This window comes from Myxine glutinosa, chromosome 4 (assembly GCF_964187855.1).
Source record: "Myxine glutinosa chromosome 4, kmMyxGlut1.1, whole genome shotgun sequence".
In the NCBI taxonomy this organism is placed as follows: Eukaryota; Metazoa; Chordata; class Myxini; order Myxiniformes; family Myxinidae; genus Myxine; species Myxine glutinosa.
In genome coordinates, this window is record NC_136264.1 from 191,859,252 (window position 1) to 191,875,350 (window position 16,099).

Sequence of the window (16,099 nt, forward strand, 5' to 3'; positions counted from 1 at the left end):
ACAAACTGGACTTTCTCTGTCTCACCGAAACCTGGCAACAACCTCTGGACTACGACACGCTCAACCTCACCACACCCAATGGATATTCCTACGTCAATAAACCACGCTCGGAGGGCCGAGGTGGTGGAATTGCCGTTATCCACCGTCAAGACATCAAGACCAACCTCATCTCCATCTCATCTGCTCCATCATTTGAACACCTGGCTTTTAAACTCTCTGGTCGCACGCAGTCAGTCATGGCTGTCGTCTACCGCCCTCCCAAACCACACCCATCATTCCTGTCTGACTTCTCCTACTTTCTGACCCAGCTATGTTCCCTCTCCCCCTCAATCCTCCTCCTTGCTGATTTCAATATCCACATTGACTCCACTGACTCCACAATAACCACTGACTTCACTGATTTACTCACCTGCTTTAACCTCACTCAACATGTCGACTTTCCTACCCATATCCGTGGTCACATTTTGGACCTTGTCTGCTCCACTGGATTAAATTTGCACCATCTCTCTGGCTCCGACCTCACCCTCTCTGACCACTTAGCCATCACTCTGACCATCAACATCCCCGCCCCAACACCAAGGCATTATCGCACAATCAACTTCCGTAAGCTAAACGCTCTTTCACCTACCTCATTCTCATCCACCCTCTCTGAAAAAATGTCCACTTCTCCCTTCATTGACCTCCACACCCCTTCCGACCTCACTGACTACTACAACCACACTCTCTCCTCCTGCCTTGACCAGCTTGCACCTGTAAAAACCAAAACAGTTTCTTTCACCCATTCTGCTCCCTGGTTTACCCCTGAACTCCGCCTGATGAAAACTCGTGCTCGCCAACTTGAAAGACTCCGCAATAAAACGGGTCTCACAGTTCACTCCCAAGCCTACAAGGACCACCTACAACACTACAAAGATGCCCTCTCCCGCACCCGCTCTGCCTACTACTCTCAAATTATCCACTCTGGCTCCGGAAACCCAAAAGCACTCTTCTCGACAATAAACAAACTCCTCCGCCCCCTGAACACCACCACCCAGTCATTCACAGTAGACAACTGCATCTCCTTCCTCTCTTTCTTCCAACGCAAAATTGACAACATCTACAACAGCTTGACCACCGCTGCACCTGCTCCCCCTCCAACCACCTGCCCCCCCCTTGTCCTGCCATCCCCTGTCTCGGTTCTCCCCAATCTCCCCTACTGACCTCTCTGAACTCCTCATAGGAATGAAAACTGCCACCTGCACTCTTGACCCCATCCCCTCCAGCTTTGTCAAAGCCTCCCTCCCTGCTCTCTCTCCACTTATCATTGCAACAATAAACTCCTCCCTGTCTACAGGCATCGTCCCACCTTCCCTCAAAATTGCTGCTGTTACCCCCATTCTAAAAAAACCTGGTCTAAACCCTGACACCCTAAACAACTTCAGACCCATCTCCAACCTACCCTTTCTGTCAAAAGTTTTGGAACGCGCTGTAGCCACTCAACTCAAACATCATCTCTCTGCCAATAACCTGTATGAAACATTCCAATCCGGATTCCGCTCCAACCACAGTACTGAAACTGCTCTCCTCAAAATCACCAACGACCTTCTCCTCTCCTCTGACGCTGGCAACCTCAACATTCTCGTCCTCCTCGACCTCAGCGCTGCCTTTGACACCATCGATCACACTATCCTCCTCACCCGACTTGAATCCACCTTTAACGTTACCGGCACTGCCCTCTCTTGGATTAAATCATACCTCTCTGACAGATGCCAGTTCATCTCCATCAATAACTGCAAATCCCCCACTGCTCCCCTCCCCCAAGGTGTCCCCCAAGGTTCAGTTCTTGGCCCCCTCCTCTTCATCCTTTACCTGTCCCCCCTCGGTCACTTAATCCGCCGTCATGGTCTCCAATTCCACTGCTTCGCCGATGACATCCAGCTTTTCATCTCCACCGAGTCCGTCTCCACCGACACCCACTCTATCCTGACAAACTGCATCACTGAAATAAAATCCTGGCTTCAAATCAACTTCCTCAAGCTTAACTGTGATAAATCTGAAATAATCATCATTGGCCCAAAAACGCTCACAAAATCCACCCATAACTTTGCCCTCAACATCGACGGTATCCCAGTATCCACCTCCCCTCACATCCGGAATCTTGGCGTCATCTTTGACCAAACCCTTTCCTTCGACAAATACACTAAACAGATCACAAAGTCAGCCCTCTTTCACCTGAAAAACATTGCCCGTCTCCTTCCATCCCTCTCCTCCACGGCTGCAGAAACCCTCATCCACGCCTTCATCACCTCCCGTCTGGACTACTGCAATAGCCTCCTCTATGGTTCACCCTCAAAAATCACCAATAAACTCCAATACATTCAGAACTCCGCTGCCCGTCTACTCACCCATTCCCGGACCCGTGACCACATCACCCCCGTCCTTTACAAGCTTCACTGGCTCCCCATCCCCCAGAGAATCCAGTACAAAATCCTCCTCTTGACATACAAAGCCCTCCATAACCTGGCCCCATCCTACCTGGCTGACCTCCTCTCCAGACACACTCCCACCCGCAACCTCCGCTCTGCTGGTACCAACCTCCTGACCCCCTCCATCCGGACCAAATTCAGATCCTGGGGGGACAGGGCCTTCTCCATCGCTGCTCCCACCCTCTGGAACTCACTACCTCACACCATCAGAGACTCCTCCTCACTCACCACATTCAAAACATCACTAAAGACCCACCTGTTCAACACTGCATTCAACATTCAACCCACAGCATTTAACCCCTGACTATCTCTTCTCCTTCTCCCTCCTTTTGCTTTAAATATTTCCCTATTGATTCTTGTCTTTTTGCAATTGTTGTTTTCATGTATTGTTATGCATTATGTTTGCCACTCTGTCAAAGCGCCTTTGGGCTTCTGGAAAAGCGCTATACAAAATAAATGAATTATTATTGTTATTATTATGACAGAGGTGCTGTTATCCTGATTGATTGCAAGGACTCATCGAGGATTTGGCTGTGGGCTTGCGGGGAGCGCATATAAAGCGCCGATATTTCTGTTACGTACGCGGCCGTGAGCCACGAAGTAACCGCTAGCCCAGCTCACCGATCCCCCCCATATAATTGTCCGATCCACGCCAACGACACGCGGAGAGCTTGCCTGCCGTCTACCATCTTCTTCGTGGTACGAGTCGGGGACCGGAGCGAGCTGTGGACGCAATCCTTTGGACCATCGCCTGACCATCTACAAACCCCGTGTGAGTCTGTGTGAACGGGCCCGTGTCCAGGGATAAGTTAAGACCGTGTAAGGCTGCCCTGTGTATCTGCTTCTTCTTCTTCACTGTACATTGCTTCTTCCTCTTCATTGTACAAAGTGTAATAAATTCCTTGTTATTCTTGTTTCCTCTTAATTTGACCGTTTTAGCGATTTCTCAATTGGGTAAGCATGGCACGATCACAACCGCTCAAATCGGGTTTAGTACCTGTTAACGGCCCGAATCGAGGCTCGCTATCGCTCGGCGTGTCCACTAAAACCGTGGTTCGGGCAGGTTTATTTCCTTGCTTCATGGCCGGCGTTAGTAATTAGGTAATAAGAATTCGGCTTACGACCCTACCTAACGTCGTCAGGAAGGAACGTCATAGCCCCGGATCGCGTTGGCTAGATAACAGACAAGGGGATTAATCCCCCCTTGGTAAGGGGAAGGCCGACGTTTGAGATCCGCAACAATACGTTCGGCCTGAACGAAATTTGAAGCAAAATGTCAGTGTGTGGAAAGTCAGCCGCCATACTGCCGTAATGACATCAGTCGTAATCACATCACCCTGTCATGTGACCAGATCCTCAGCTCTGATTGGTATACGTTTGAGGGGACGTACATACATAATGTTATGTCGATGGGGTAGTGATATATATCGATCCAGGTAGATCTGTGTCGGTATCATGCTCCGGTTGTCATGATAGGGAATCTCGATGTAATAAGTTTTGTAGCCCGGATGTCGGATTAAGTGTATATTTGTGGTCATACAAGGATGGCTTTATAAGTAGAATAGGGATTACGCTAATTCCCCAGTGTGTCAGACCTGGTGATCATTCCTTTGTCCCGTATGGCAACGCACCATAGACATTAGTTAGGCTCATTAGTTACACCACACACACACTACTTAAATTCCTCTCCACCACAATAACAATAAAACTCACCGGAAGCCAGTTCAGGGGACTGCCGATGGAGCCACAGCCAGCCACATCAACAGCTGGCCCAACAACACACATCGAGCAAGCCAGGCAAGAGCCACGCCCAGAATGACTTGCGATTGGTTGGGGGAGGGGCAAGAAGCTGGCCACTGATGGGTGGAAGAAAGACGCAAAGGCAGGACAAAGGCCGCCGATTGGCAGAGTAGGGAAGGACTTGTGATTGGCCAGGGGCGGGGCAAGAAGCTTCCCTGAGATTGGTGGAAGGAAGGTGAAAAGAAGCGACACTGATTAGCCACGGACCGATGGGATGAGAGAGAAGTGACACGGCCATTGGTGGGGAATTGAGCCTGTGATGTTGGCTGGCAGGGATTGGCAGAGAGAGACGACGTCAAGAGGGGTTGATAAAGTCATGTGACCAGATCTCTCTCGTCTCTCGGGAGAGAGACATGTTCTCTCTCTCGTCCCTGCTCGTTGCAATCGACAGTGGTGCCTGGACCTCATTCGCTCTTGCCCTCACATTTCCTCTGCTCCGACTTCTTGCCCTCACGCCTTCCTTCACCCGCGGCCCTACATCCTTTGTGATCCGAACATTGGGTGCATCGCAGTTCCGTGCCGAATCCGGGAGGACATTGCACGGCTGAGGAGGCGGGTTGCACGCCCGCTTGCTCGCTTCGCGCGGGAGGCCTTATCGAGGCCTAGTGAACAAGGGCGCGTCGAGGCCTACTCCCCACCAACCAGAGCCGCGTCGGACGACTGCGCTCAGAGCCTGACGATCCCTGACACACTGCAGACAGCGATAAGCCGCAGCACGCACAGACACGGAGCGGTTCTTTTATTCGGTTTGATTTATCCATTTGCAGGGTTGAAGACTGCACCCGGGACCGACAGGTAAAAGCTCCCGCTTCTTCTCTGGGGTTAAACTTCATCCCACCATTAAATACTGTCGGACCTCGACATTCACAGTCCCAACATTCACGGACCCTGCTTATTCACGGTTGATAAAATGTGACCTGCATCTGCATTCACGTTCCTGTGCCGAATGCATTTGCAGTTTTTGGCGGGTGAAAAAAAAAAATATATATATATATATGTATATATATCTATCTATAATTCCAGCAATCTCTGTGTGTGTGTGTGTGTGTCTGTGTGTCTGTTTGTCTGTGACCGCTGTTTCTCGACAACCACGGGTCCGATATACTTTTAACTTGCCAGGTATATTGCTGGGGACCCGAGGATGTGCCTTTTCAAGGTTTCATATTAATCGGAGAAGCAGTTACCGAGCTATGTCCAAAAAACGATTCAACCAATCAGAGAGCAGCGAGCTATCACGTGTGCCGAACGTGGCGAACAGACTCTGCCTCGGATGGCACATTTGAGAGCGTATTCATTTATTTCCCGTCGGCAAACTATGTTGGCGCTATGTTGGCGTTAAACTATGTTTTAAAACTAATAAAAACTAATTTGCGATTCATCGTAACTGCGATATACGACCTTCCGGAGCTCCCGTGAGAGCGTGCGCCATTACGGATAGTAATTCAATTAAAAACATAAAAACATTGTCCCAATTCAGTCAGAGCGAAGGGCGTTGTTTTAAGCGAAGAGCGTTTTATTTTTCCCCTAAAATTCAGTCGCCGGACGGTGAAAGCTTTTTTTTGGGGGCAGCTACTGGCAGCCACGTACGGCCAATCACAGGACACGTTGTTGTGTCGACGTGCCGTGTTGTTTTCCCTCGCGGTTTGGAATGTTTTTCCTTTTCATTTTTTTCCCTCTTCTCTTTCTCCTTTTCCTTGCGATTAAATTGCAAAAAGCCAAAATACGTTGGCGAAAATTGAATAATTGGGCATTAATAGATAGATAGATAGATATGCGATATGCGAACTTCCGGACAGTGAAGACGTCACTTCCGGCCTTACGAAAGTGCCGACTTACTGTCTCGATTGTATCTTCCCACTGTCTTATTGTTAGATCTATCTTTTCTATCTTATCTATAGAGTGCTAACGACATACAGGTGTGTACATGTGGACAATTCTTATTATTTATTTATTGATTGAAGAAAAATTGTTACGAAAAGATTTCATCAAAATAAGTGCACAACTTCTTTTGGCAGTCGCTACACCATGTTGGGATCTTCTGCCCAAGAGACTTCTTCAGCCATTGCCAGTTCTACGTGGCAACCTGTAGGGTTGGCAGATCCAGCAGCCTCCGCATTCTTGCCCAGGACGAGGAAACAAAGAAGAAGCGCCGTTTCCTCTGCAATGTTGTTTATGAAGTGGTGCTAACGACATAAAGGTGTGTACAATGTACATGTAGACAATTTTTATTATTCTTTGTTTGGGAGGGAGATGGGAGGGTGATGGGGCAGGGTGATGGGGCAGGGTGATGGGAGGGTGATGGCAGGGTGATGGGAGGGTGATGGCAGAGGGTGATGGGAGGGTGATGGCAGAGGGTGATGGGAGGGTGATGGCAGAGGGTGATGGCAGAGGGTGATGGCAGGGTGATGGCAGAGGGTGATGGCAGGGTGATGGCAGAGGGTGATGGCAGAGGGTGATGGCAGAGGGTGATGGCAGAGGGTGATGGCAGGGTGATGGCAGGGTGATGGCAGGGTGATGGCAGAGGGTGATGGCAGAGGGTGGTGGGAGGGAGATGGCAGGGTGATGGGAGGGTGATGGGGGGGAGATGGGAGGGTGATGGGGCAGGGTGATGGGGCAGGGTGATGGCAGGGTGATGGCAGGGTGATGGAAGGGTGATGGCAGAGGGTGATGGGAGGGTGATGGCAGAGGGTGATGGCAGAGGGTGATGGCAGGGTGATGGCAGGGTGATGGCAGAGGGTGATGGGAGGGTGATGGCAGAGGGTGATGGCAGGGTGATGGCAGAGGGTGATGGCAGGGTGATGGCAGGGTGATGGCAGGGTGATGTCAGGGTGATGGCAGAGGGTGATGGCAGGGTGATGGCAGGGTGATGGGAGGGTGATGGGAGGGTGATGGGAGGGTGATGGGGGGGGAGATGGGAGGGTGATGGGGCAGGGTGATGGGGCAGGGTGATGGCAGGGTGATGGGAGGGTGATGGCAGGGTGATGGAAGGGTGATGGCAGAGGGTGATGGCAGAGGGTGATTGCAGAGGGTGATGGCAGAGGGTGATGGCAGAGGGTGATGGCAGGGTGATGGGAGGGTGATGGCAGAGGGTTATGGCAGAGGGTGATGGCAGAGGGTGGTGGGAGGGAGATGGCAGGGTGATGGGAGGGTGATGTGAGGGTGATGGGGGGGAGATGGGAGGGTGATGGGGCAGGGTGATGGGGCAGGGTGATGGGGCAGGGTGATGGGGCAGGGTGATGGCAGGGTGATGGGAGGGTGATGGGAGGGTGATGGCAGAGGGTGATGGCAGTGGGTGATGGCAGGGAATTAACATTAACGAATAAAATTTGTAATGTAATAATTTGTAATAATTTGTAGTAATATAATAATAATAACGAATTCTGCTCTGTTTCAATTCTGTTTCAATTTGGTGATATGCTTTGCAAACCTTTTTTTTTTTTAACTATTTTAAAACTAAAACAATTCGAACATGGAATACATACTGACACTGCACTTTCAGGTCTCCTACAAATCCTACCCTGTCGCCTCACCGTGGCGTAGGAGTGGCAATGGTCAATGGCATCGAATGTCATGGCTAGCAAAGACAGGGAGGTACACTTGATTTAAATTTGGAAATTTTTTTTTTTTTTTTTTTTGGCCACGGAACGGGCACCCACGTACGGGCACGTCCTAGTATATATAATAAATAAAAATCTCCCACCAGCCGTACACACGACACTTTTAAAAGCATATCTTCCAAGCGATGAATAAAACAAACCACTTCGAGGCACACATAAACCATTTCCCACAAGCTATGCACATTAGTTCTAAAAGCATCTTCCACACGTCACACAAAGCCGCTGTACATGTGCAACCACGCGATTTGACATTCCTTTCGCGGGCACATTCGCAGTTTTTCTGACCTGCTTCAACATTTGCGGCCTTGTACTTTACGTATTTACAGTTTTTCACGGGATGTTTGATTTTTCCCTTGTGAATCATGAACTGCCGGGAACCTATCCGCCCTTTTCCTATTGAAACAATGCCCCAAAATTCACGGAACTTTTCAGGAACGTATCCCCCGTGAATGCCGGGGTCAGCCAGTACATTTAATCTGAAGTAGTCAGCATTTTTAAAATAAACGTAATTATATTAGTTCAAGAGCTTGCCACAAAGACTAGTGATGCTTATAAATGCAACATAAACTACATAGAAACAGATTGACCAAAAGAGGAAAGGCAAAGGGTCAAAAAAAAAAAATTCTATATAAGGTACATCATCAAATATCTCACCATCATGTAGGGGTCATCAACCAGAGGGTAGAAAAAATCTGTGGTTTGTACAAGGGACAGGCCACCGTGTCGCAAGGGGATGACGCATGAGTCCATGCCAATTCCTGCAGCAAGTTCCGGCACATACGTCATATATGAAAAATCAAAATATCACATTTGATGTTTGCAGTTATTGGAATATCTGGCCGTGAAGCAAAAAATAATAATAATTATTATTACTAGGGCATGCCCGTACTATATATATATATATCTAAAATTATATCCCCCCCCTCTATTTACATGAAATGGTTTGGTCCAAAGCGAACGGCTTGCGAGTGGTGACAATCCCCCCCCTCTATTTACATGAAATGGTTCGGTCCAAAGCGAACGGCTTCCGGAGTTTGGTAAAGAAATCGCCATCGCGTACACAAACGCGCAGGAAAGCGAATGAATCGCAAATTCGTTTTTATTAGTTTTAAAACATCGTTTAACGCCAACATAGCGCCAACATAGTTTGCAAACGTGAAATAAATGAATACGCTCTCAAATGTGCCATCCGAGGCAGAGTGTGTCCGCCACGTTCGGCACCCGCGATCGTTCGCTGCTCTCTGATTGGTTGAATCGTTTTTTGGACATAGCTCGGTAAGTAATTGTCCGATTAATATGAAACCTTGAAAAGGCACATCCTCGGGTCCCCAGCAATATACCTGGCAAGTTAAAAGTATATCGGACCCGTGGTTGTCGAGAAACAGCGGTCACAGACAAACGTACAGACGTACAGACGTACAGAGATTACTGGAATTATAGATAGATTAAGCTACATAGCATGCACTCCCTTAATGGGTCATTCGACGGTATTCATGTAGTGCAGTCATGCCAATACACCCAGGATGTTGCACACCATAAAGGCTCCAATGCAGTTTTATTGATTTTAAAGGGTAAAAGTCACATATTATGGAGGGGCGAGTGTATCGATGCTACAGCTAAAGAGAAAAACGTTTATAAAAAATAAAAATAAAAACTGCAAATAAAGCCTTTCATTGTCAAATCAGTGGTGTTTAATTGAGTTTTTCTTTATATAATTGTTGGAGCAAGCTGTACGATATTATTAACACAGGGAATCGTCCCAATAATCACACTTGAAGGAAAATAAATAAATAAATAAAAATAGCCAGACAGCAGATGCAAACAGGGGGGAAAAAATCCCAAAATCATGCAACGTGTTTGAAATCATTCAATCGTTATCAAAACAATTAATGAATATCAGTTTTTTTTAAACCCCAATGTTTTTTTTTTTCGCATTCTTTCAAAACCAGCACAATAATAACTCAGAACTTGCCATATCAAAGCATTGGTGCCCATTTAAAGAGAAGAACCTCCATTTGCACAAGTGCAGCAAATCAGTTTTTAAACAAAATATCAGAAACAGCGGGGATTCAACAGGTCTGAAAAACAGTGGTGGTCAATTCATCTTGATCACAAGAAGAATCGCATGACGTTATACACTACGATGGTGGTCATGGTTCAAAGTGAATGCGGATGAAAACTGGCGACATCAATGAGACCAAGAGAGTGGAACAGAGTGTGGATCAGTGTGGGACAGAGTGTGGATCAGTGTGGGACAGAGTGTGGATCAGTGTGGGACAGAGTGTGGATCAGTGTGGGACAGAGTGTGGATCAGTGTGGGACAGAGTGTGGATCAGTGTGGGACAGAGTGTGGATCAGTGTGGGACAGAGTGTGGATCAGTGTGGGACAGAGTGCGGATCAGTGTGGGACAGAGTGCGGATCAGTGTGGGACAGTGTGCGGATCAGTGTGGGACAGTGTGCGGATCAGTGTGGGACAGTGTGCGGATCAGTGTGGGACAGTGTGCGGATCAGTGTGGGACAGTGTGCGGATCAGTGTGGGACAGTGTGCGGATCAGTGTGGGACAGTGTGCGGATCAGTGTGGGACAGTGTGCGGATCAGTGTGGGACAGTGTGCATATCAGTGTGGGACAGTGTGCGGATCAGTGTGGGACAGTGTGCGGATCAGTGTGGGACAGTGTGCGGATCAGTGTGGGACAGTGTGCGGATCAGTGTGGGACAGAGTGTGGATCAGTGTGGGACAGAGTGTGGATCAGTGTGGGACAGAGTGTGGATCAGTGTGGGGTCCAGAGATTGTGTGGGTCAGTGTGGGGTCCAGAGATTGTGTGGATCAGTGTGGGGTCCAGAGATTGTGTGGATCAATGTGGGGTCCAGGGAGAGTGTGGATCAATGTGGGGTCCAGAGATTGTGTGGATCAATGTGGGGTCCAGGGAGAGTGTGGATCAATGTGGGGTCCAGAGATTGTGTGGATCAATGTGGGGTCCAGGGAGAGTGTGGATCAATGTGGGGTCCAGAGATTGTGTGGATCAATGTGGGGTCCAGGGAGAGTGTGGATCAGTGTGGGGTCCAGAGATTGTGTGGATCAGTGTGGGGTCCAGAGATTGTGTGGATCAGTGTGGGGTCCAGAGATTGTGTGGATCAGTGTGGGGTCCAGAGATTGTGTGGATCAGTGTGGGGTCCAGAGATTGTGTGGATCAGTGTGGGGTCCAGAGATTGTGTGGATCAGTGTGGGGTCCAGAGATTGTGTGGATCAGTGTGGGGTCCAGAGATTGTGTGGATCAGTGTGGGGTCCAGAGATTGTGTGGATCAATGTGGGGTCGAGATTGTGTGGATCAATGTGGGGTCGAGATTGTGTGGATCAATGTGGGGTCCAGGGAGAGTGTGGATCAATGTGGGGTCCAGGGAGAGTGTGGATCAATGTGGGGTCCAGAGATTGTGTGGATCAATGTGGGGTCCAGGGAGAGTGTGGATCAATGTGGGGTCCAGAGATTGTGTGGATCAATGTGGGGTCCAGGGAGAGTGTGGATCAATGTGGGGTCCAGGGAGAGTGTGGATCAATGTGGGGTCCAGAGATTGTGTGGATCAATGTGGGGTCCAGAGATTGTGTGGATCAATGTGGGGTCCAGGGAGAGTGTGGATCAATGTGGGGTCCAGAGATTGTGTGGATCAATGTGGGGTCCAGGGAGAGTGTGGATCAATGTGGGGTCCAGAGATTGTGTGGATCAATGTGGGGTCCAGGGAGAGTGTGGATCAATGTGGGGTCCAGAGATTGTGTGGATCAATGTGGGGTCCAGGGAGAGTGTGGATCAATGTGGGGTCCAGGGAGAGTGTGGATCAATGTGGGGTCCAGAGATTGTGTGGATCAATGTGGAGTCCAGGGAGAGTGTGGATCAATGTGGGGTCCAGAGATTGTATGGATCAATGTGGGGTCCAGGGAGAGTGTGGATCAATGTGGGTCCAGAGATTGTGTGGATCAATGTGGGGTCCAGGGAGAGTGTGGATCAATGTGGGGTCCAGAGATTGTGTGGATCAATGTGGAGTCCAGAGATTGTGTGGATCAATGTGGGGTCCAGGGAGAGTGTGGATCAATGTGGGGTCCAGGGAGAGTGTGGATCAATGTGGGGTCCAGAGATTGTGTGGATCAATGTGGGGTCCAGAGATTGTGTGGATCAATGTGGGGTCCAGAGATTGTGTGGATCAATGTGGGGTCCAGAGATTGTGTGGATCAATGTGGGGTCCAGAGATTGTGTGGATCAATGTGGGGTCCAGGGAGAGTGTGGATCAATGTGGGGCCCAGGGAGAGTGTGGATCAATGTGGGGTCCAGAGATTGTGTGGATCAATGTGGGGTCCAGGGAGAGTGTGGATCAATGTGGGGTCCAGGGAGAGTGTGGATCAATGTGGGGTCCAGGGAGAGTGTGGATCAATGTGGGGTCCAGGGAGAGTGTGGATCAATGTGGGGTCCAGGGAGAGTGTGGATCAATGTGGGGTCCAGGGAGAGTGTGGATCAATGTGGGGTCCAGGGAGAGTGTGGATCAATGTGGGGTCCAGCGAGAGTGTGGATCAATGTGGGGTCCAGGGAGAGTGTGGATCAATGTGGAGTCCAGGGAGAGTGTGGATCAATGTGGGGTCTAGAGATTGTGTGGATCAATGTGGGGTCCAGAGATTGTGTGGATCAATGTGGGGTCCAGGGAGAGTGTGGATCAGTGTGGGGTCCAGAGATTGTGTGGATCAGTGTGGGGTCCAGAGATTGTGTGGATCAGTGTGGGGTCCAGAGATTGTGTGGATCAGTGTGGAGTCCAGAGATTGTGTGGATCAATGTGGGGTCCAGGGAGAGTGTGGATCAATGTGGGGTCCAGAGATTGTGTGGATCAATGTGGGGTCCAGGGAGAGTGTGGATCAATGTGGGGTCCAGGGAGAGTGTGGATCAATGTGGGGTCCAGGGAGAGTGTGGATCAATGTGGGGTCGAGATTGTGTGGATCAATGTGGGGGTCCAGGGAGAGTGTGGATCAATGTGGGGTCCAGAGATTGTGTGGATCAATGCGGGGACCAGGGAGAGTGGATCAATGCGGGGTCCAGAGATTGTGTGGATCAATGTGGAGTACAGAGATTGTGTGGATCAATGTGGGGTCCAGGGAGAGTGTGGATCAATGTGGGGTCCAGAGATTGTGTGGATCAGTGTGGGGTCCAGAGATTGTGTGGATCAATGTGGGGTCCAGAGATTGTGTGGATTAATGTGGGGTCCAGAGATTGTGTGGATCAATGTGGGGTCCAGAGATTGTGTGGATCAATGTGGGGTCCAGGGAGAGTGTGGATCAATGTGGGGTCCAGAGATTGTGTGGATCAATGTGGGGTCCAGGGAGAGTGTGGATCTATGTGGGGTCCAGAGATTGTGTGGATCAATGTGGGGTCCAGGGAGAGTGTGGATCAATGTGGGGTCCAGAGATTGTGTGGATCAATGTGGGGTCCAGGGAGAGTGTGGATCAATGTGGGGTCCAGGGAGAGTGTGGATCAATGTGGGGTCCAGAGATTGTGTGGATCAATGTGGAGTCCAGGGAGAGTGTGGATCAATGTGGGGTCCAGGGAGAGTGTGGATCAATGTGAAGTCCAGGGAGAGTGTGGATCAATGTGGGGTCCAGGGAGAGTGTGGATCAATGTGGGGTCCAGGGAGAGTGTGGATCAATGTGGGGTCCAGGGAGAGTGTGGATCAATGTGGGGTCCAGGGAGAGTGTGGATCAATGTGGGGTCCAGGGAGAGTGTGGATCAATGTGGGGTCCAGGGAGAGTGTGGATCAATGTGGGGTCCAGGGAGAGTGTGGATCAATGTGGGGTCCAGGGAGAGTGTGGCTCAATGTGGGGTCCAGGGAGAGTGTGGATCAATGTGGGGTCCAGGGAGAGTGTGGATCAATGTGGGGTCCAGGGAGAGTGTGGATCAATGTGGGGTCCAGGGAGAGTGTGGATCAATGTGGGGTCCAGGGAGAGTGTGGATCAATGTGGGGTCCAGGGAGAGTGTGGATCAATGTGGGGTCCAGGGAGAGTGTGGATCAATGTGGGGTCCAGGGAGAGTGTGGATCAATGTGGGGTCCAGGGAGAGTGTGGATCAATGTGGGGTCCAGGGAGAGTGTGGATCAATGTGGGGTCCAGGGAGAGTGTGGATCAATGTGGGGTCCAGGGAGAGTGTGGATCAATGTGGGGTCCAGAGATTGTGTGGATCAATGTGGAGTCCAGAGATTGTGTGGATCAATGTGGGGTCCAGGGAGAGTGTGGATCAGTGTGGGGTCCAGAGATTGTGTGGATCAGTGTGGGGTCCAGAGATTGTGTGGATCAGTGTGGGGTCCAGAGATTGTGTGGATCAATGTGGAGTCCAGAGATTGTGTGGATCAGTGTGGGGTCCAGAGATTGTGTGGATCAGTGTGGGGTCCAGAGATTGTGTGGATCAGTGTGGGGTCCAGAGATTGTGTGGATCAGTGTGGGGTCCAGAGATTGTGTGGATCAGTGTGGGGTCCAGAGATTGTGTGCATCAATGTGGGGTCCAGAGATTGTGTGGATCAATGTGGGGTCCAGAGATTGTGTGGATCAATGTGGGGTCCAGGGAGAGTGTGGATCAATGTGGAGTCCAGAGATTGTGTGGATCAATGTGGGGTCCAGGGAGAGTGTGGATCAATGTGGGGTCCAGGGAGAGTGTGGATCAATGTGGGGTCCAGGGATATTGTGGATCAATGTGGGGTCCAGGGAGAGTGTGGATCAATGTGGGGTCCAGAGATTGTGTGGATCAATGTGGGGTCCAGAGATTGTGTGGATCAATGTGGGGTCCAGAGATTGTGTGGATCAATGTGGGGTCCAGGGAGAGTGTGGATCAATGTGGGGTCCAGGGAGAGTGTGGATCAATGTGGGGTCCAGGGAGAGTGTGGATCAATGTGGGGTCCAGGGAGAGTGTGGATCAATGTGGGGTCCAGGGAGAGTGTGGATCAATGTGGGGTCCAGGGAGTGTGGATCAATGTGGGGTCCAGAGATTGTGTGGATCAATGTGGGGTCCAGGGAGAGTGTGGATCAATGTGGGGTCCAGGGAGAGTGTGGATCAATGTGGGGTCCAGAGATTGTGTGGATCAATGTGGGGTCCAGAGATTGTGTGGATCAATGTGGGTCCAGGGAGAGTGTGGATCAATGTGGGGTCCAGGGAGAGTGTGGATCAATGTGGGATCCAGAGATTGTGTGGATCAATGTGGAGTCCAGGGAGAGTGTGGATCAATGTGGGGTCCAGAGATTGTGTGGATCAATGTGGGGTCCAGAGATTGTGTGGATCAATGTGGGGTCCAGAGATTGTGTGGATCAATGTGGGGTCCAGAGATTGTGTGGATCAATGTGGAGTCCAGGGATTGTGTGGATCAATGTGGGGTCCAGGGATTGTGTAGATCAATGTGGGGTCCAGAGATTGTGTGGATCAATGTGGGGTCCAGGGAGAGTGTGGATCAATGTGGGGTCCAGAGATTGTGTGGATCAATGTGGGGTCCAGAGATTGTGTGGATCAATGTGGGGTCCAGGGAGAGTGTGGATCAATGTGGGGTCCAGGGAGAGTGTGGATCAATGTGGGGTCCAGGGAGAGTGTGGATCAATGTGGGGTCCAGGGAGAGTGTGGATCAATGTGGGGTCCAGGGAGAGTGTGGATCAATGTGGAGTCCAGAGATTGTGTGGATCAATGTGGGGTCCAGGGAGAGTGTGGATCAATGTGGAGTCCAGGGAGAGTGTGGATCAATGTGGGGTCCAGGGAGAGTGTGGATCAATGTGGGGTCCAGAGATTGTGTGGATCAATGTGGGGTCCAGGGAGAGTGTGGATCAATGTGGGGTCCAGGGAGAGTGTGGATCAATGTGGGGTCCAGGGAGAGTGGGGATCAATGTGGAGTCCAGAGATTGTGTGGATCAATGTGGGGTCCAGGGAGAGTGTGGATCAATGTGGTGTCCAGGGAGAGTGTGGATCAATGTGGTGTCCAGGGAGAGTGTGGATCAATGTGGAGTCCAGAGATTGTGTGGATCAATGTGGGGTCCAGGGAGAGTGTGGATCAACGTGGGGTCCAGAGATTGTGTGGATCAATGTGGGGTCCAGAGATTGTGTGGATCAATGTGGGGTCCAGGGAGAGTGTGGATCAATGTGGCATCCAGGAAGAGTGTGGATCAATGTGGAGTCCAGGGAGAGTGTGGATCAATGTGGGGTCGAGATTGTGTG

General features: G+C 50.3%; 1 protein-coding gene across 1 annotated transcript in view; it reads right to left on the reverse strand.

Annotated features, from left to right (window-relative positions):
* LOC137417898 (selenide, water dikinase 1-like) overlaps window positions 1-16,099 on the reverse strand; it is a 41,481-nt gene that overhangs the window by 16,244 nt on the left and 9,138 nt on the right. The window contains exon 3 of the mRNA XM_068103837.2: window positions 8,537-8,640. Within this exon, the coding sequence (XP_067959938.1) occupies window positions 8,537-8,640 (104 nt within the window). The remainder of the gene's footprint in view (window positions 1-8,536; window positions 8,641-16,099) is intronic.